Source organism: Xenopus tropicalis, chromosome 7 (genome assembly GCF_000004195.4).
Source record: "Xenopus tropicalis strain Nigerian chromosome 7, UCB_Xtro_10.0, whole genome shotgun sequence".
Taxonomy (NCBI): domain Eukaryota; kingdom Metazoa; phylum Chordata; class Amphibia; order Anura; family Pipidae; genus Xenopus; species Xenopus tropicalis.
Genome location: NC_030683.2, coordinates 29382098 through 29404519, shown reverse-complemented (window position 1 = coordinate 29404519; position 22422 = coordinate 29382098). Strand labels below are relative to the sequence as shown.

Genomic DNA, 22422 nt, shown 5'->3' with positions numbered 1-22422 from the left:
ATGTAGTTATTACATTTTATTTGAAAAGGTTGTACTGGGAAAAGCCTTTTGTTTGCACTTTGGTAGGACTCGGCGAAAAGGAAGACATCCCCTTTAAATGTTTATGTATGATTTCATGGCGTTCCTCTGTTTCATTTAGTCTTATTTATATCACAGGAACATATAAAGTAAAATGAACACAACAAAAAGAGACAAGCAGTATTTTAATAAACATTTTCATTTATAAAAATAAAGTATAAAATGAGGTATATATTAAAGTGCAAGTCACAATTTAATCCCATAAACAACCTCAAAATCTAAACTGGGGACAGAATCCTAATTTGCATATGTAAATGAGATTACGGAAGAGTGAAAGAAAACTAGACAGTTTCAACTTCCATGTGACAAAAAGTGTTGTGATGTTTAGGATTTGGATTGGGTTGAGCCAGGCACTTGAATACATCCGACTCCTGGCCAAACCCGGGACTGAATCCTGGATGTCTCCCTAATATATTATTTGTAACCTTTACATGGGAGCCTTGTGTATAAATGCCTCTAGCCACTTGGTGACTTCCTTAACACAATAGATGTTCTACCTGATGAAATGCATTGGGAGCGGCGCCGCTTGGAGAACTCCTCATATGGTATACATTAAGGGATATTGTTTTCAGAAGAAAAAGTATTTTCTTTTGCCTGAATAACAGGGATAGCAGGAACTGTCTGCCTGTTGCCCTGCATGGAAGAGTTAAAGGGGTGGTTCACCTTTAAGTAAACTTTTAGTGTTATAGATTGGACAATTCTAAGCAACTTTTCTATTGGTCTTCATAACCTATTTTTTATAGTTAATGAATTATTTGCTTGACCCCAGCAACCAAAAAACTATTGCTCTGTAAGGCTACAATTTTATTGTTACTTTGTATTACTTATTCTACTACTCAGGTTCTCTCCTATTTATATATCAGTTTCTCATTCAAACAGCTTCTTGGTTGCTAAGATAAGTTACCCCCTAGCAACCAGATAACTGCTGAAACTCCAAACTGGAAAACTGCTGATCTTCATCTGAAATTCAAATAATTAAAAAACACAAACATTAAAAAATGCAAATTGTCTGGGAATATTACTCTCTATATCATACTAAAAGTTAACTCAAAGGTGAACAACCCCTTTAAAAGACCCCATTTTTCTCCATGACGCAGGATGCTGTTTGTGTACAGAAGATATTCAAATGCACCTTTCCATTTCTAAAGATTTAAGATCTCTGCTTGATGTTTAATCACTCTTTTTAACAAATTAAGTTAATACATCAGCAATACAGCAAGCCAATAATTCTTTTTTTTTTGTTATAGTTTCTAAGAAGCCTTATAGAGTAAAAAAAAAATAAAGACTATAAGGCTATTACCATAGCTACACCACTCAGATAGTTAGTAGAACAACATCACTAAACCCCCGTAATTTGTTTAAAGGTAAAATAATGAGCACTGCATAAACAAAACCCTCTCCAACTATGAAGACCTCAAAGAATTGCCTACTGGGCATGCCTGATTTTATTGATTTAATTGAATTGATTTTAACTGGAGCAGAGGCAGTGAGCATGCCCTCTTTGATGTCACTACTAGAATTTATATAAATTGTAGCCATGGAGCCACTTAAGCTGAAAGTGGGCTCTAGGGCACAGTTTTACATAGAATACAAAGCTTTTAGTTGTTGCCCAAACATGATCCAAAATTTGGGTCAAAAGCCATTCATGGCATGTTACTTGCCTATAGAATGAAAACCTCATATTGAATAGGACAATTGTTGCCTAGAAATGGTTACTTTGTGGTGAGGTCCATGGGTGACCCAGGACACTATAGGGTACAGGGCCTTACCTTAAACTTCCCATTTAGGAGATCCAGCTTAACAGAATGAACAGGCTATGGTAATATATATGAAGAATAAAAGAGCGCAACATAGTAGTATTTTTAATTGACAGACTAATCCTCACTGCAGGAAACAAAATAGATATAAAAATTCATTTTATACAAACTGTATTTTAAGTGTCCCCAGTGCCAGCCATTGTGGCAAAGAAAGCAATAGAGTGTATGTTGGCCATACATTTTCTATTTATCTAGGCAGTGCAACTGCAAAGTGTTTCCATCTGCAAAGGGTTTTTCCATACATTCTTCTTGTGAACTTCCTGGACTTGATTGGTCATATAATGGGTCCCAATAATCATGGATCTTGCCCTGAAGAACAATATTGTCAGTTATAAACACAACGGTTCAAGTCTAACAGCATGCTAAAAAGCATGACTCATTGTTTCTTAAAATACACAAGTTTCAGTGAGTCATGTGACAGAAATGACATCACTCTGCACTGATTATAACTGATGACATCACTAAGTGTTGTTTATAAAGATACAACTTACAGGATATTCATGGCTTGTGTTTTAAAACAAAATTATACATTTATGGGCATTATACTTCACCTGGTGAGGTCGAGAACAATGCAGTATTTCTTGCCATTTTCCATATATTCTGGCAACTAAATCCTTCACCTAGAAAACAAAAACAAATTTGTGAATATGTGTTTATTACATAAAAATATGCATCAAAATGACACAGACCTAAAACTCACACTGCTATCATGAAACAAATGCAACTTCTAACTATCAGATGTCTAAACATTGAATTACAAATCATTTCCTGAAGCATATAGCCACTTTCCAAGACAAGAAATTCAGTCCAGTTCCACATGTACTGTACTATGTACAAACCGGATTCCAAAAAAGTTGGGACACTAAACAAATTGTGAATAAAAACTGAACGCAATGATGTGGAGGTGCCAACTTCTAATATTTTATTCACAATAGAACATAAATCACGGAACAAAAGTTTAAACTGAGAAAATGTACCATTTTAAGGGAAAAATATGTTGATTCAGAATTTCATGGTGTCAACAAATCCCAAAAAAGTTGGGACAAGTAGCAATAAGAGGCTGGAAAAAGTAAATTTGAGCATAACGAAGAGCTGGAAGACCAAATAACACTAATTAGGTCAATTGGCAACATGATTGGGTATAAAAAGAGCTTCTCAGAGTGGCAGTGTCTCTCAGAAGCCAAGATGGGTAGAGGATCACCAATTCCCACAATGTTGCGCAGAAAGATAGTGAAAGATATCAGAAAGGTGTTACCCAGCGAAAAATTGCAAAGATTTTGCATCTATCCTCATCAACTGTGCATAACATCATCCGAAGATTCAGAGAATCTGGAACACTCTCTGTGCGTAAGGGTCAAGGCCGTAAAACCATACTGGATGCCCGTGATCTCCGGGCCCTTAAACGACACTGCACCACAAACAGGAATGCTACTGTAAAAGAAATCACAGAATGGGCTCAGGAATACTTCCAGAAACCATTGTCAGTGAACACAATCCACCGTGCCATCCGCCGTTGCCAGCTGAAACTCTACAGTGCAAAGAAGAAGCCATTTCTAAGCAAGATCCACAAGCTCAGGCGTTTTCACTGGGCCAGGGATTATTTAAAATGGAGTGTGGCAAAATGGAAGACTGTTCTGTGGTCAGACGAGTCATGACGATAACCCAAGTTGTTATCAACGCTCAGTTCAGAAGCCTGCATCTCTGATGGTATGGGGTTGCATGAGTGCGTGTGGCATGGGCAGCTTGCATGTCTGGAAAGGCAGCATCAATGCAGAAAAATATATTCAGGTTCTAGAACAACATATGCTCCCATCCAGACGTCATCTCTTTCTGCATTTTTCAACAAGATAATGCCAGACCACATTCTGCATCAATCACAACATCATGGCTGTGTAGGAGAAGGATCCGGGTACTGAAATGGCCAGTCTGCAGTCCAGATCTTTCACCTATAGAGAACATTTGGCGCATCATAAAGAGGAAGGTGCGACAAAGAAGGCCCAAGACGATTGAACAGTTAGAGGCCTGTATTAGACAAGAATGGGAGAGCATTCCCTATTTCTAAACTTGAGAAACTGGTCTCCTTGGTCCCCAGACGTCTGTTGAGTGTTGTAAGAAGAAGGGGAGATGCCACAAAGTGGTGAAAATGACCCTGTCCCAACTTTTTTGGGATTTGTTGACACCATGAATCAACATATTTTTCCCTTAAAATGGTACATTTTCTCAGTTTAAACTTTTGTTCCGTGATTTATGTTCTATTCTGAATAAAATATTAGAAGTTGGCACCTCCACATCATTGCATTCAGTTTTTATTCACAATTTGTTTAGTGTCCCAACTTTTTTGGAATCCAGGTTGTACATAGTGCGTACACACACACGTGCACACACATTTCTAACACATGTATATTTAATTTCACGCGGATAAGAGTTTCAATACCTTAGTTCTGTAGTAGTATCTTGCATCCTCTCGGATATCACACTTAATGTGTTTTTCTAGTGCAGCACAGAGTTTTAACAGGTAGGTCTAGTGAGAAAAAAAAGTTGTCATAAATCAACATCTGAAAGCTGAATAGGGCTTCACCTACAAAAGTGCCTTCTCCAGTAAGCTGCTTCTTCATTGTCCTAACAGATTTACTAGCATAAAATACTTACTCTCTGAACAGAGACACCCTCATCGGAGGAACTGGCAGCATTCACCAAAGTCAGTAAACTGTAGGTTAAGTAATAGCCCTGCAATGTAACAAAAAAGTTGTATTTTAGAAGAAAGCTCTGGCAATATTTAAAGAAAGCATGAATTGCAACTTAAAAAAGGAGGTTGTAGTGAAATAGTTTAACCCCTAAATAGCTGGACAACATATAATCTAAATCCCCACTACAGAAAGGGTTAAAAAACAGAACCCTTAAAGAAACCAGGAAGATGCTAAATAGAAAAACAGTAAGCACAGGTATGGGCTCTTTTACCCAGAATGCTTGTGACAAAGCATTCCTCATAAGGGGTTGGAGCACCACACATGAATTCTACAAGAATACATGAATTGGAGATACGCAAACAGTGCATTTAAACACATCTTGTAATGTGGCGCTTTTGGTGCAAGCAGGGCCAGAACTAAATGTAGGCAGCAGAGACAGGTGCTTATGGTGCAACTGGTGGGGTGGAGGCACAATTCAGCTATCATCATTGTCTGGGTTCAGAGTCGATGAGTTGGAAGCTGAATGATTCCTGTTGGTGCAACTTTCATCTTATCAACTGTGCAGGATCAAATCAGTGAGCAAGAAGAGGGGCAAACTGCTGGAAGGAGAGGGAGTGAGGCAAGCGGTGGCTGTGGTTGGGGGGAAAGGTTGCTTTCAGGGCAATGGGCTGAGTAGTATTGCCTTGAGCATCAATGCCACTGGTCAGCTTTGGGTGGAAGCACAATACTTGTTGCACGTAATACAGGTATTACGCGCAAAACTCCATCTTTACATAAAGACTAATATGCTTACTGCATGGGTTCAAGTCCAGCACACCCTAAACACTTTATATATGGGTTCATATCTAGCACACCCTGAGCAACTGCCAAGTTGGGGCATTTGGATTACAACAACACATACATAATTATAAAATGTTATAATATTTTTGGTCAGTAAAAATGCCTAACCAAAAGAGGTACAATGAAAAAGCACGATAGTAAATGGCAATTGCTACTGTAAACTGATAAAATGTTACCTCTTGATCTAGATTGTGTTGTGTACTCTCTTCATTGTAGCTTTGCATTTTTCGAATTAAAGCAGATGGCTTCATTTTACTCAAACACTGGCAGAGAAGTGACATCTACAAGGTGTAAAGCCACAGAAAGCATTATAATATAGATTGCAACGGGGAAGTTGAAAACATTACTGCAAAAACAAATGGTTCCTATATTCCCTACATACCTGTGCACTGTAATCAAGTGGTATGTCTGGACAGTTTTCATTCAGGAGCTTTGATATAAAAGCTAAACTGAGGTGCCCTCTCAACTGTCTACAAACATAAGGGATATCATTAATTACAAAAACATAAATACTTGTAAGGGGTGATGTAGAAATAATGCAGTGGAGGTTCAAGTGAGTCTAAGCTGAATCCAGTGCTCAATAGCAGAATAATTACCTTCCACGTGACTCTGTTGAAGGAACGAGCTGCACAATCTTCACATAATTATGGTGGTGCGTGGAAATGTCACGTAGAGCCAAGGATAATTCTGGCATCTTGCAAGAGAAAAAAAAAATAATCATTGCTTGTTGTAAATAGGGTCCCAATGTAAGATTACTGAAGAGAGTGAATTACCTTGATCTCCCAGTCTCTAAAGTTATGAAGCAAGTTTCCCACAAGAACATGCAAATCCACAATGGGACTAGATTTCAGTTGTGTTTCCAAATGGATTTTTAAGAGCAGCACAATGAGGAGTAACGTATCCTGGTCACTAAATATTTCAGGGTACACAGCTGTACAATATCCTAAATACTAAATAAAAAGAAATAGAATGTTTTAGTTTGGAACAAAAAAAATAAAGTTTATCCTAAATTATAAAAGACGTTGCCCCCCAAAAACTGTTTCTTGCATCATAAAAGAAAATGTAAACACTTTCCAGTATGTTACTATTATTTATAATAGTAACAAATTCTGAAAGCTGTATCCGTTTCTTTCTATTTCCTGCACTATTTGTTCAGACACTTGAAACAATCCAGCAGAAACCAGAAGAACTGTTTTCTATTACACTGTTTCAGGAATCAGAACCAGTGCATAGAACAGAAGTTTTACTTTTCAGGGAAGAGACAGCTTTTACTTAAAAAAAATAAAAAAAAATAAAAAATAAATAAATAAATTGGAAAGTTAACTATATTATATAGGTAGCTTTTTAACGGATAGTATATAGTAGAGGTAAGTGTAGCCTGAAACCCAAAGGTTAAGTGGACTTAAGTGGGTTAAGAGTCAACAAACTTCTACTGTATTAGGTTGGGGCAGATGGGTCCTTTTCCCCTACCAGAGATGTGTCCTCTATTTTACATCAGCCCTGGCCCTGTGCCTGTAACAAAACACGTTTAATATTTTTTTTCTCATGTCGAGGAGAAACAGGAACAAGAGGGTAAAGGACCCCTACCACCAGGCAGGACACTGCATTGACATCAGAATTGCAGCCCCACCCTCTCCCATTATTCTCCCTTGCTCTGCTATCAGCACTAAGTTTATTCTATGTCATCCCAGCCAGAGTATGATCTTTCTGGAACTGAGGTTCAACACACCAGCAGAAATTGCAGACTTTCATAATGTGCCTCAAGGCAATGCAGAACCCTATTCATGTGAGACAACTGCCATTTAAATCTCACCTTAATCACATTTGTCATCTGCATTTCAGGAACTGTAGTAAAAGCTTGTGTTGGACCATTTTTGTTGTTACCTAGTCTCAGGGATAAAGGTACAGCAGGTCTGTAAAGGAAATAATATAAAGATGTGTTTTGTTTTTATTTAACTTCCCTTCTTCACTGTAATGATGATCTGCACTGAGAATCCTTCTTTGAAAATAAGAGTTAATTACTATTGAACTTATATTAATTTAACTCAATAATTTATACTTACACAAGATCATCACAGCAGAACACAGGCTGAAGGTGGGGAAGAGGAAACAGCATGTCAAAATCCACGCCCATATTCATGAAGACAGTAGCCACGTCCAACAAAGATGGCATCCAAGGAGCTTCATTTTGCTTTGAATTAGAAACTAACAAAGAAGCAGAAAGATTAAATATTAAGTGAGAATCCAAAACATCATATGCAACATATTGTATATATAATTTACTTAAAGAGATACTGTCATGGGAAACATGTTCTTTTCAAAACGCATCAGTTAATAGAGCTTCACCAGCAGAATCCTGAATTGAATTTTGTTTTTATATTTAAAGGAGAACAAAACCCTAAAAATGAATATGGCTAGACATGCCTTATTTTATATACTGAACTTTTTGAACCAGCCAAAATGTTTAACATCTCTATAATAGTAATAATCCAGTCCTTTAAAGCCCCTTTAACATGGGGCTAGCCATATTCTTCATTACACAGGGTGCCACAGCCATGTGACCAGTGCTGATAAACTTCAGTCACACTTTACTGCTGAGCTGCAAGTTGAAGTGATATCAGCTTAAGAAAAAAGTTAGCATTAACAAATGTAAACACAAGGGTTCTAAATATGATAAACATTAAAAAAAAAAATAACAAAATAAATGTGCATTGTAGGTACTTACGATTATTACTTGTGATTTTAATCAAGGTATTGAGAAGTTTAATGCCAATGGTGTAAGAAGGATGAACTGCAACAATCTGTGGGGAAAGCACATTTTTTGTGGCAAATGAAGGTTTTTTTGTAACCAGCTGACAATGTATTAAAATAATGTGTCTTTACTACAAACTCAAAAATGATTTTCCATATTCACAGTTACTTAAAATCTGCTAATATTGAGTCCTGTGTTGGATGTCCACATTTGCCCACTACAGTATTATTTTAGCTCCTAACACAGAACTGGAGAAGGCTAAAATCAGCAGATGGTGAGTTAAGGTGAAGAATCTGTCTTAACAGCAAATTATTACTATGGGCCCACGTAGTTTGTGAGTCGCTCTGTTAGCACCACCTTCAGGCACTATACCTGAACTCTCACATTCACACTTAGGTTTAAAATGGACTTAAGAAAATTTTAACCAGGAATAACGAACATGGTTATCTGATTTAAATTATGGGGATGTATCTAATAAATTCACGTTTTTTTGTTAAATTCTTTTAGATCCCTGATTTTTCACATGATCTGGTAACCACATGGTAAATATGGTCATATTACCATGTTACAAGTACAATCTCTCTGGAACGGGCTACTACAAACTAACCAGCCTGCATATAACCTCTTGATGATTATATTGCTAACTGTACGTTGGCCTATATCAATGCTGTCCAATTTATCACATGTAATGGGCCAATTATTCCTGATATAACACATTTGAGGGCCAGATTAAATCAAAATTATTATGTCATACAGGCTCTGTGGAGCCTTTGAGCAGATTAGGGGCCATAAAAATCCTTTGGCCTATATGATACAGGGTAACCCTTTTGAAATAAAAAATAAAAGTGGTATAATTGTGATACCCTTATTGTCTAACTAAGCTAAACATATCAAGCTTTTGGAGCGTTTTAGTTCCTTTTTCAAGGAAGCTTGCTATGATTATCTTAGTTAGACAATAAAAGTATCGCCTTCGTAGCACTATTGTTATCATTTTAAAAGGGTTAACCTGCAACATTTTGACCGGCTAACACTGTACAACAACTTTACCTTGGCCTGTATGACAAGCTAGAGTATAAGCATTCTGTAACTTGGTTTAGTCCATGCAGAACAGCAAAAACTTATTTTGTCTCTTAAAGCTTCCCTATATAGTTTATTTTTTTCTTTTGTGACAAAACTATGCAGGCTGATGCCAGGAGATGCTTCCTGCTTTCATAAATTAATCTTTTGCTGTTCTGTTTACAAATAACAGGGTTTCGCTTCAGTTGCATTTTCATATTATCATTCTGAAAATTGCTAATATCCCAAAAAAAGTTATATATAGATTTATTGTAAATTGCAAAAGTGCTTAGAAGAGAACTCTTGAGTAACGTTACATTAATTTATTATGGGAGGGTATTTGTAGCGTTTACTGGATGTGTACAAAGCAGTTGTTGCCATTCTTACCTGAAACATCCATTTCATTAAAACAACAGGGCATGTCTTATACCGATACAAAAAACTCAAGAATCCTTCAGTTGCCAGTATAAATTGGTTTTCTGCACCACAGCTGTATGACAAAAAAAGGTAACAAAATTTAAACTTCAGTAAAATGATGGCATACTATTGTGCATCAACAGGTGTTTTTATCTATGAACATAGAAAGTAGTGGGAATTACAGGACCGTATACTTTTACTGAGGTAAGTTTAAATATTCTCTGTAGTTTACAACCAGTGAAAAGGCACAGACTTTACAAGGCGTTAATGCATTCACAAAACCCTTAAATCACTGGATAAAACTGTATAAATATATGATTTTTTTCAAGTTATGGAATAAAACCTACATATCTGCCTACACTTGGACAAACTTGGGAGTACTCTGAACAAGCCCTTAAAATCTGAGGGCTAATATATAACTTATACGTAATGAAACTACATGGCAAAAATATGTGTCAAACAAGTAGTAAATTTGTACCCTAAAGAGGATGAAAGCGGAATTAATGCCCTGTGTTCTCACAGCAGAAAGTTCATGAAAAGTGAAAATCCATAATATGTTACTCTTACCGAAATATAACATTTTCCTCTGAGCTTTGGGCAGAATATTCTGAATTCCTCAAGTCAAGTGTATGGTGGTTGAAGATTAGGCCAGACTTATCTAAATGGAATATTTCTTCACCAGGTGGTTGATCTGGAATGCCATTAAGGTCTATAGAATACTTCTGCAAAAATTCCCTAGGCACAAAATTAAATTCACATGAAAAATCTTCAAGGTTAACATGAAGGAAAGTAAACAGACAAAACAGTATACCTGTGCTCATCTTCAATGTCTCCTTCATCTGTGTCACATTCAGTATCCAAGAACTGCATGCTTTGTCCTTTTTCAATATCCTCTTGTAGTTTTTTCTCAATTTCCTTTACTCTAATGCAGAATTAAATTAACTTATGTAAAAATGACTATAACCTCAAATTTATTTAATTTAGTTCATTGACACAGTTTTTAATAGTATATTGATATCATTCTGAATGGTGATACAGTGATGGCATCTGTCAGCAAGAGGTAGAGTGGAAGCAGTAAAAAAAAGTTCATCATATTATGCGAAGTGACGGATACATTATTCAGATATTTACTGAAGTGGAAAAGCAATAAATTTATCCAAGTAACAATATAGCTTATGAGTCCACCTACAATGCACTGAATGGATTTTACAGGTATTATTAATGTCGACTGGAATGAAATGTCTAGTTTTTTTTAAAGGAGACATATCCTATAAAAATTATGAATGTGCCAGTGAATTATACTCCTCTAGATATTGAAGGATTGTGCTTAAAAATGTTGTGTTTCGAACTGATTTTTTGAGAAATTCCACCAAAACCTCACTAGCCCCGCCCCTCTGTTCCACTTCCTGCTGACTGAATTCTCTGGATGCACAGGGGAGCCGGCGGCCCTCAGTACAGACAATGTAGGATAGAAACCAATCAGCAGCTAGGCTGACCTGATAGGGAACTGAAGCCTGTCTGTGCTTGTGTGACTGCAGGGCTGCGATTGGCTCTCCCCCTCCTACTGTGCTTCTGGCAGGGGCCGTTAGGACACACCCACTCTTCATTTCAAACTCAGACAGAGAAGTGAGAGGATCTATTGGGAGCTCCAATAAAGAGGCCATTTTTACAGATAGGATTAATTTTTAGCACAAAGTGAAACCAGCGACATAAATTATTCATAATTGCCTACAAAATTACGTTTTTTTCCATTTATCCAATATGTCTCCTTTAAATGCTGGATGCCTTAAAGGATCTAAACTTCTACACTCCCCACAAAAAACTGTAAACAGCCTCTTTGAAACCTTTAAATACCCGCCACTCTGGTTGCTAAAAGGTTAATAGTAAGGCTGCAGCATCCCCTAAATTACTTGGTATTCCTTCTCCTCTTCTTACCCACTCAGCCCCCTCCCTTAGGAACAGACTTTGGCTCTTGGCTAACTGAGCATGCTCAGTTCTTTTCAACTCCAGTTAATAAACTCTCCCTCCAATCTAACAGCCAATGAAGGAGCTGGCTCTGCTGGTTTCCATAGAAGCTTTGCTCTAGCTGAGCACTTTGCTGGAGAAACATGTTTATGTGTCAGAGGGAAAATGACCGCTGGGTAAAAGTTGCTGTTTGTTTAAAAAAAATGTAATGGTGCCGGTTAAAGTAGGGGAAATATGGCATACAAATGATGCAGTTTGGGTGGAGGAGATGTGCCCAACCTTTATACATGATAGGAGAATGTACAGTTTACATGTCCTTTAAAGTTTTGCCTGTATAAGCCTACATACTTCACTGCATGAACTTTTCATCACATAAGTACTGTCTACAGATATTAATGTCTCTTATGATGTCAGAGGGAAAATGGCCGCTGGGTAAAAGCTGCTATTTGTTTTAGGAAAATATGACAGTGTTTGTGAACGGAGGGGATATACGCAGTACAAATGATGCCATTTGGGTGCAGGCGATGTGCCCAAATTATATATACTGTAGAAAAGCGTAGGGTTTACATGTCCTTTAACCATCATTTAGCCATGAAACCTTCTTCATTTGGGCAATTTGATACTCCTTGGGTAACTTTCCATGGCATATGAATGATGCAGGAAATTAACCCAGTATGAAATCAACTATTATATATACCATCTTATGATTACAATATTGTGCAATTAAAGTAGCAAAATTGGATACAAGTGTGAGAAGAGATAAAAAGTAGCAAAATATAACCTAGTGAGTCAACTATAATGTCAAATTGGATGTCATAAATAACAACGAAGGGAGTAAATATACTTGCTTTGATGGAGATATTCTCCACTGGCTAATGCAGCAGATAGGTTAATACTATTGGAGAACACGCCATTTTTTGGCATTGATGCAAAGACATTACAAATCATGAAAGAAAAAAAAAAATTCTATGGTAATTGCATAGGCGGGTTATTATGGCCTGAAGAAGTGTGTGAATGTATTATTAAGCAATAGTTGCCTGTATATACCATAACTGCTTCATTTTTTAGCTATTTCTGTGGCTAATTCTTAGTACACTCAGAGACACTGTGACATTACCCCTAATAGCTGTACATAGTGGTGTGTTTTTAGCTTTCTAAGGAGAATGGCTCAATATAAGCAAAAGAGGGGACATTTTTGAATGTCTCCCAGTCTGCAGGAAAATCACCCATAGTTAAAGTAAATTCATAAATAACAGGGTCACCTGAACTTAACATGTACTAACACAGGTCCCCAACCTAACCACGACAACAGTCAAACCTGTGTTCCCAAACAGACAAGCAAACCTTTAAGAGATGGGGGTAACCTAAGTCTAAAATCAAAGAAATTAGAGACTCAATTGTATAACTTAAAAGACCAGAAAAGCTGAAGCTGGTGATCATTTCTTTGCAACTTGAAAGGGAATAACTAGGCACTGTTTGGAAAGATAATCCCACCAAGGGAACTGATAAAAAGAGCAAAAAGAAAGATGATGGCACAAGCTGCAGGTATCAGTAAGGAACTACCAAAGGCTGTTTGTTAACATGTCATGGGCTTACCATATTTCCATTGGACAACTGAAAAACAATTGAGTGCTTGCAAGAGATTGCTATAGTAGGCAATACCCTGTGCATGTAGAAACACAGATGAAAATATTACACAGACATTTGCACTGGCGAAGCTAACCTTTCACTTTCCTTTTTTTCCTTTACGAGTCTCGACAAGCTGTTGGCATATTGTTCAGGAGTTGCAGCAATGCACTGTCAGAAAAAAAAAAGAAAGGAAATGATGCATGTTTGGCAGTCCTTTCTGCACCTGAAAGGTTTAACTTGTTTAAGGCAAGTTGATTTCCAAAATGTGATATTAATTTATATTAACTTTAACATCTGTGGAATACAAAAACCAACCTTACAGGGAAGGTTGAGCAGTAAGACATTATGTCATTTGGCCATCGTTATTAAAATTAAAACTAATGCCAACACTTACATTATTGTTCAGAAAAGGAGTCATGGGTGAAGAAAATGGTGATGTACTAGGCAGAGGCTGCTGTGGGGTAGAAGGCAAAGCCGTTGGCTTTGGTTTCAAATAATTCTCCAGTGACATTAGCGCTTCTTCATCACTGCTTGAGCTTCTTTTTCTGAATTTTGTTTTCAGCCTCTTTGGTCTTTTGGTGGAAAAAGAGAAGCTCTCAAATGAGCTATCAGATTCAGAAAAGGAACTGCTGCTAGATGGCTCCTGAGATGGGATTGACTCAGCCTCCATATCTTCACAAGCCTTTGAGCTATCGGAGCTAAGAGACTGAGAAGTTGACTCAACCAACAGTACTGTGCCTGTGCTTTCATTTTCCTTAACTAGCGAACATAGACCTCTTGTAATCAAAAGAATATTTTCTTTGCCCTTTTCTGGAGAGACTGATCCTTCATGCTCCAAAGATAAACACCTGGCTTGACCTTTAGCCTCTGATGTAAAAAAATGAATTTTAGGCTTGCTAACATCACCCCCTGAACAGCCATTATTTTGCTCAAAGAACTTGCAGTGATTAAATAGTTCCGATTTATTTTCCTCATCCCTCCTTTTGTTCTCAGTATTTGGAACATCGTTTGAAAACAATCTGCGCTTACTAACTACATGGCGGTCATCCAGGTTACTAGAGTCCCCCTCTGATATTGTCCCATCTGTAAGAAATAGACTTAAGCTGAATAAGCACTTAAATATTATACCTTACAAAAATTATCAACACAACACATCATATTCAATGTTTTTATATAACCTGAGTACTCTTTATTGCTTTAAAGTTAAAAAAAATACTTTCAATTCTCATGAGCTTTGAGAATAAAAAGGAATTATTTCTAAGAAGGATGCACTAATCTATCATACAATAAATGTAACTGCCTAAGACACAATTTTACTATTACTTTGTTACTTTTTGTTTTTATCTTTATATTCAGGCCCTCTCCTATTCACCCTTCAGTCTTTCACTCTACTGCCTAGATGCTAGTGTAAACTGGACTATAGTATTCAGATATAAATAAGAGCAATTTTCAGTGTATGCTCCTCACTTCAGATACCTAGTGCCCTAGGCCAAATTAGACTTAACAATGAGGTCTTATGAGGGGAAAAAAAAAAAAGAGAAAAAAAATATATAGTGTAATACTGTTATTAATTTGCAATGTGCACTCCCATGTGCTTTTTAACACCAGTGATAACTTTTACTTGTATCACCCTTTTGTGCCCAGTTGTGATATCCCTTTCCGATTGCCAATCTACTTACAGACCCCCTTGGGTTTATATGGCATCCAGTTGGTTCACTTGAAGCTCACGAATCTCTGCTTTCCCACCTCTTCATTTCAGGCAGTATAAGAAACCCCTTCACATAGGTACATTTCCAACTTTAGGTTAATTTCACAACTTATCTGTTTCCCTTCCCCTTCTGTGCACTTACTGTGGGATAAATGCATACGCCATATGTGTAAAAACTTAATTACTTTAGTACAAATAAAACCCAATACACTCACAGAGAATAGGATGTGCGTCTCAAGAGTTACTGGTATGGATCAAGTGGCCGCTCCTTTTTCTTTTCCTGTTCACGACCTGCAGTGTCGCTCCTGGGTTCACCAGTCCTGCCCTGTATAGTGCCCCTCTCCGTGTCCTCTCTCACCGCTGACGCGTTTCGCCACTTCCAGCTTCCTTCTGAATCCTGACTATGCTTTAATGTCCCATAGTTCAAATTGTCCAAACTTTATTGTACCATTTGTTTGCACATGTGTCTCTAAGTTTATCTGTTCACTTTGTGCTTAGAAGTTTGGATCCATTCCAACTTTATAAGTATTAAAGGAACCCCCAAGTGACTTAGCCTTTCCTTCTCCTTTAAAAAAAAACCTATTGGTATTTTATGCTGTTTTATCAGCATAAAATACTAAACAAAATTTTTTTTAACCCATTCATGTAAAAAATTTTTAGTAAGTAGATTGGAAATCGGAAAGGGATATCACAAATGGACATAAAAGGGCAATACAAGTAAAAGTAATCACTGGTGTTAAAAAGCACATGGGAGTAATAACAGAATAACTATATATATTTTTTCTCTTTTTTTCCTCATAAGATCTCACCGCAAGTCTACAGCAGAAGAGGGCACTTTGGAGTATTCTATTGAACTATAGCATTCAGACAGCTGCTAAAATTTCTTCATCATACAAAAAGTTAACTCAAATGTGACCTATACTTTTAAGTTTAATAAAAAAAACATTAATTTATGTTCTAAATCCTGTAACAAAAATAAAGGCACAAATATACACAAAATTAAACTGAAAAGTTCATGTTATACAATCTCTGCCTAACATGTGGGCTATGTATGAAAGACAGTAATAATATTTGTAATGTACCATACTAAATCAATAATTCTATGCTTTTGAATGAATATCACTAAAATAGAAACACATTTACATAAGCAAACAAATATGCATACTTACCACAATTATGTTTTCCAATCAGCTGTGGAGTGGAAAAAAAAGATGATTTGGGGGTGTTAGTTTTGCTAACTTAAGTTACAGCCTGCCCCTCCTCCACAACTAAAAACCCAAAACTGGGGAAATACTGCTCTCAGTGCAGCAAGCACCACAAATAACCTCTAGAATACAAAAAATATCCAGTAATGCCATTTCTTACAGTTTGTGTTATGTACTTTGCGGTTACAAGTAACACATTCAAACAAAATTTGAGTCAGGAGTCTGTTTGGGGACTGGCACTCAAGGAGATTTGTTGCCCATGGTAAATCCTTGCTCCTTGGGGCAATCTGGGCGTATGTAAGGATTTTTGGACCCAGATGTGGCCAACAGGCTACAAATTTGGTTAGGGTGATGGCAAAACCGATTTAGAAGGCTGTAAACCAATATATTTCAGTTTCTTATTTAAAAGCAAAAAAGTAGTAATATATTTGTACATTTTTTTTTTTTTTTAAAGGAGAAGGAAAGTTCGAATTACTGGGGGGGTGCCAAAACAGTTGGCTTTTTTACTCTACTGCGCATGCGTGGGCCCTGGGATTGCAAAGGAGAAGGAAGGGAAAGAATTGCCTAGATTTACTGATGGGATTATCTCCTAATAGGCTAATTGTAGCACCAGCCCAGGGTATCAGTTAATCTTAATCACTAGGGGGTGCTAACATTTGGCACCCCTCCAGTGATTTTAACTTTCCTGCTTCTTTAAGAAATAGGCCCCCAGGGTGTGCTGTGCCTTCTGTGATTTAAGTTGGGTTCTGTTGGTACCTTTTGGTTCTGTGCTATATACTTATTTCCAAGTTTTGTCTTTACCTTCTACAGAAACATTTAGATTAGCTTTGGAACGACTACCACTGGGAGTAAGCTGGTGTTGCTTTTCTCACATTTAGTTTAAAAGTTTCTTACAGCAGATAGTTTTTCACTTTTTCCTCTTTGAAGAAATGCCTCCATTATAGGACTTCTGTTTGGTGACTTGACAGGTAGCCTTTTCTGTCTTTTCGCTGATGAAAGTTTTTTAAGGCACCCATCTTCAGCCTGAGATAGTTCAAGCTTACAGCTGTCTTTTGAGGGAAAAAAATTGATACGTTTGATCCGTTGATACGGATTTTGCACCTTTTTTAACAGAAGCAAGAAATGAAGAGTGAAACAAGATTCTGTCCGGTCATATGTACTTGATTTTTAAAAAGACATTAGAGAAAAAGTACAGTGCCAGTAGCTATTTAGAAGAGCTGACCTTTAGTAATTAGTATTAAATAATGCAGAAATGGCAAATCAGCAGTTGGGAAAATAGGTCTGGCATGGTTAGTAAGGGGACTGTTGGAAGTGGAAAAATTATTGGATACACATGATATAAATATGCTAATTTTGCCTGGTGTCATGCATAGGGATGAAAATGATCCGTTGTCAAAGACTTGGCAGTACTTTAAAGTGATACTGACACGAAAAAACAACTTTTTAAAATATAAATCTACATAAAAAGTTGCCTATAGGTCATGTTGATCATTTATTACTGATAGGGCTGCTTTTGTAAGTAATTGTTACTTGAAATCCCAAAACCTGACTGTTTTGACAGCCTGACTGTCCCTTCTCAGTCTGTCAGTTACAGCTTCTAATGCTAACAGCCCCCTGCTGCACAAATATGGCCGCCCCCTCATAGAGGAACATGGGGGATCAGATAGAGAATGTAAAAGCTTGGACAAATACTTTTATGGCAAAATTATAAATAGCATGCAAAGACAATGTTATGACAGATGTAAAAATGGTTTCATTTCTGGTGTCAGTATCTCTTTAAATCAGAGCTACAAAAGCAGCAAACCCCTTTACTGATGCATCTCCTGCACACAGTATACAATTCATATTAATGGGAAAATGGTACAGGTATGGGATCCCTTATCCAGAAACCCATTATCCAGAAAGTTCCGAATTACGGAAAGGCCATCTCCCATAGACTCCGTTATAAGCAAATAATCATAATTTTTAAAAATGATTTCCTTTTTCTCTGTAATTATACAACAGTACCTTGTACTCGATCCAAACTGAGATAAAAATAATCCTAACTGGGGGCAAAACAAGACTATTGGGTTTATTCAATATTTAAATGATTTTTAGCAGAATTAAGGTATGGAGATCCAAATTACGGAAATCTCTCTTATCCAGAAAACCCCAGGTCCTGAGCATTCTGGATAACAGGTCCCATACCTGTATATAAGCCCTATGCTTTAGTAAAGCTTGCTATATCTTTATAATGCCACTAAAAAATACCAAGAAGGAACCCTGGCTAGACGCCAAACCAGCATATCCCTACCGGATGACTAACCCACACATAACTATGTGTACTCTGACAATGTGATGCTATATTGCTTCAGCTTTAAAACTGTCACTAAGTACATGATGTAAGTGATTATACTCAATAATGATTTATGTGCCAACTTTAATTGTTTATCTGTTTTATAATTTTGTTTATTTTGTTTGTTTGTAAAATGCAAAAAATTAAAACCTTTAAAAAAAAATAAAAAATAAAATACAGTTATGGGATCCCTTATCCGGAAACCCCCTATCCAGAAAGTTCCGAATTATGGAAAGGCCATCTCCCATAGACTCCGTTCATTGTAAGCAAATAATTCTAATTATTATTGTACTTGATACCACCTAAGATGCAATTTATCCTTATTGGAGGCAAAACAATCCCATTGGGTTTATTTAATATTTAAATGATTTTTAGCAGATTTAAGTTATGGAGATGCAAATTACGGAAAGATCCCTTATCCGGAAAACCCCAGGGTCCGAGCATTTTGGATAGCAGGTCCCATACCTGTACCAAGAAACTTTATGCTGCTCTTACAAAAATAAAAAAAACAAAGCATTAAGAAATACATACCTGTCCTTAGAGCTGGTTTAAAGAAAGCGGTTATGTGTTGATTCCTATTGGAACAGATAAGACGATAAAATTATTATGGCCATCCACTATTTTTCCTTCTGACATTCAGTCCTAACTTCAATTTAGTCAGGGCACTATCTGCAAATCTTCTGTTCTACCTGTGTCTGCATTGGTTTCCTCTAGGCACTCCTATTTACTCCTACACTTAAAAATATAATCATGTATTTTCAATTATCTAAATAATATTGACTGTAAAGTGCTGTGTAACATGTTGTCACTATGGTTGGAAAAGGTAACAACCACACTGCAATGTAAATGCAAAGTGGGAGCATTACACAATAAAAAGTTATTTTAAAAAAGCAGAATATAAAAAAATTAATTACACAATAGAAAGGTTGCAGCTCACTGGAATATACAGATACAAGATTCATAGCATGTGTCTAATTTGTTTTCTTTTTATCAGCTGGTGTATAAATCCCGCTTCACAGGAAGTAGCACCCAAAATGACTGAACTCCTTTGTCAGTGCATTAATATGACCTTATGATCTCCCACTTGCAAGCAAGGCCATTTTGGTTTCCTCACTGCCAGAAAACTCGCATTTCCCTAGGACTTCTTAAAAGTTCAACTATCAATCATATATTCATCGATTTCTCAAGTGTTTTGCAATCATTTTGGGAACATTAAATATCTAAAAAGCTTTGGCTTGCATCATACGTATAAACATTTGCACTAAACGATTATAAAGATGCATGTTAGGTCAGCTTTAGATAAAAACCTTTTCATTTGATATGTGTGTATATACACTGCAATGCTTGTAGCAATGGATATCTAAAGGGGAAGAGATTTTCCAAAAAAATTAAAGTCATGTTTGGTACCCACCACCCAGTAAAACAATATCTTATGGCCTTTCTTAAATTAATGTTAGGATGACGTGTGCTGTAGAAAAGACACTTCTACATTCAGATTTTGAAAATGCCTGGTCTGGAGAATAGTTAGAAATGAGTGATAAATGTGTTTTAAACACAAATTCAATGCGACTTGGTATAGAAAGGGCTGTATTTACCATACAGGTACTCTAGGGTGTGTGCCTAGTGAGGCAGCCCTCAGATTCCTATATGGAGAATAAAAAAAAAAAAAAACCCTTTTCACTGACACCAGATCCTTTCCCATGAAATTTAGTGGCAGAGGTGGGGGGAAGGGGTACCCACCCGGCATCACGCACGGAAGGGACGTCAAGCAGCACTGGACCCAAATATAGCCTTGGGTATACATGTTATTGTTCTAATGGATTTTATTATAAAACTGAGAAAAATGGTGTGATAGACAGTTCAAGACAGCACTCCATTGAAAAGGTATACAGAAAACAGGTGCTTCATGGATGGATATATATATATATATATATATATATATAGTGACTATTTGTGTCTGTAAGTTACCCTCCCATATAGATTGTAAGCTCTACGGGGCAGGGACCTCCTTCCTATATATATTTGTATTTATTACTGTAATGACCCCTTTATTAACTTATGGTGCTGCTGTACAGTGCTGCATACATAAGTAGCACTATATGAAAAAAATAACATACATACTAAATATATATACTAAATATATCAAAACAACAGATATACATGATTATATAAAGGTGAAACGTTCGCAACGGGACTAAGGCTGCAGCGACCAATCAGAGAGCAGGATTCACTAAAAACAATCACTGTATTGGTTGCAATGGGTTTGGGGGCTTCACATTTTTATATGGGGATGTGAATTTTGGACTGACAGCAGCCTGTAGTTTACATGCCAGGCCAGGAAAATAAAATGACACCTGATGCCAATGTTGTTAAAAAAAAAAAAGAATAAGATTATTGAACTCATTCGTCATTACAGTAAAGACCCGCTTACTTTGCGGACCTGTCTACGGACTGGCCGACCCCCGGGAAGAGGTGGGCGCTGTCCCTGGATCCCTGGCTCAGAGAAGAGCCGCGTCGAGTCATCCCTGAGGCGCCCCCAGCTGCCCAACGCACTTCTCCATCAGGCTTCCCTCTCACTTCTTTGAAGACTATAATCCCGCGCTCTGTTTCTCAAAGGTGAAGCCGCTACTTCCTAGTTGTGAATGTCCGCAACAGACGTCCCAAAACGTGAGACGTAGTGACGTCTCCCATACGTTTCATTCGGCGCCTTCTTCAAATGGCTGTAGGTGAGTGCGCTCTTCAGTGGCTACTCGGGATGCTAGGGAGAGAATGGCTCGGTTTATTCAGTTCTTGCCTGAATACTGGGACACTTGCTGTTCAGTGGAGGCTGTGGATCTTTTACGCACTGGTCTCTGTAAGGTGTGTGCCCTTAATATTAGGGGGTTACTGGAGCCTGCTTATATGTGGAGTGTGTGTATTTGTTGGGGCGAATGTGCTGATGAGTTTTGGGGTGTGTGCATCTTTTTTTTAAAGGAGAATGCAAGTCAAAATGTAAAAAGCATACTGCCCAATAGTCCTCCTATTGTTTACTAAAAACGCCACCCTTTTGGCTCACCTAATCAAATATTTACTCAGTCACACTTACTTCACATTTTCTAGAACAGGCAGCCATCTCTAAAAAGGTATTCTCCCTTCCTTTCCCTCCTTGCTTCATACTGCACATGTGTTTTATTCCCTCCCCTCTGCCAGATCTGATTCTGATTGGCTGGTGGGCATGTGTAGCTCAGAACAGCAGACAGGATCAAGTTACACACATGCTCAGAGAATAGGAAGGCTGCCGCTGGCACCTACAGGAAGGGGAGAGAGATTTCAGTGATGTCACTGTAGGCTTCACACTGCTGTAGGCTGCCAGCACCATATCTCAGAGAAGCAAGCAGGGATCTGGGAATTTAGATATGCAGTAAGTACTTAAAAAGAATGCCTTTAGACTTACTTTTCATTTATATTAACCTTTCATTGTCCTTTAAGGGTAGTTTTTGTTGAGTTGGGCTGACGTGCTGCAAATTTTTGAGCTATGGGGAAGAGTTTCGGAGTGTGCTGATGTTTTTGGGGGATGGTTTTTTTGTGGCGGGGGAGGTTTTTGTGTGCTTAGAATTTCTATTGTGGGGTTTTTTGTTTTTTTTTTAAGCAGAATTTTGAGAGGAGATTGAGTCCTATGGGGGGGGGGGGGGGGGGGGGGGGGGCGGGGCATCAGTATGTAAATCTCCCAATGTGGGGGGGTACAGTGTGTGGTGAGATTAGATGAGCCGGGCTAGCTTTATGTCTGTGGGGGTATTTGGCTCCAGAACAGTGTGTAGGGAAACTACACCTATCTATCAAATGTGCATGGGTTGTGGCAGCAGGTGAGGGCTATCGTTATTGATGGGGGGGGGGGGGGTTGGAGGTGTGTAAGTAAGGCATTATTTATGTATGTGTGTGTGTATGCCTTGCAGT

General features: G+C 37.6%; 1 protein-coding gene across 2 annotated transcripts; it reads right to left on the bottom strand.

The window, feature by feature from the left end:
• Positions 1-1221: 1221 nt before the first annotated feature.
• slf2 (SMC5-SMC6 complex localization factor 2) lies at positions 1222-21213 on the bottom strand. 2 transcript variants are annotated; one of them, XM_002938722.5, is made up of 20 exons: positions 20921-21212; positions 19021-19064; positions 17049-17203; positions 16119-16140; positions 13636-14324; positions 13336-13409; positions 10459-10569; positions 10215-10382; positions 9618-9720; positions 8148-8223; positions 7486-7627; positions 7236-7335; positions 6196-6372; positions 6019-6116; positions 5805-5892; positions 5599-5703; positions 4545-4622; positions 4330-4416; positions 2447-2515; positions 1222-2204 (listed from the first exon to the last, which is right to left on the bottom strand). In XM_002938722.5, exons 1-20 carry the CDS (start codon positions 21010-21012, stop codon positions 2079-2081), a joined length of 2604 nt encoding a protein of 867 aa, XP_002938768.2. In that variant the 5' UTR covers positions 21013-21212; the 3' UTR covers positions 1222-2078. The 2 variants fall into 2 exon arrangements, with proteins under 2 accessions (XP_002938768.2, XP_004915910.1); XM_004915853.4 differs by having other exon boundaries at positions 1906-2204; positions 20930-21213.
• Positions 21214-22422: the final 1209 nt, after the last annotated feature.

Bases quoted from the DNA above. Each gene is read 5' to 3' on its own strand.
- slf2 (XM_002938722.5), bottom strand. From the start codon at position 21,012: ATGACTCGACGCGGCTCTTCTCTGAGCCAGGGATCCAGGGACAGCGCC. The intron at 13,410-13,635 runs GTAAGTGTTGGC...TTTTTCTGACAG, and splicing joins CTCCTTTTCTGAACAATAAT to TGCATTGCTGCAACTCCTGA. The intron at 4,417-4,544 runs GTAAGTATTTTA...TTTTCTCACTAG, and splicing joins AGGGTGTCTCTGTTCAGAGA to ACCTACCTGTTAAAACTCTG.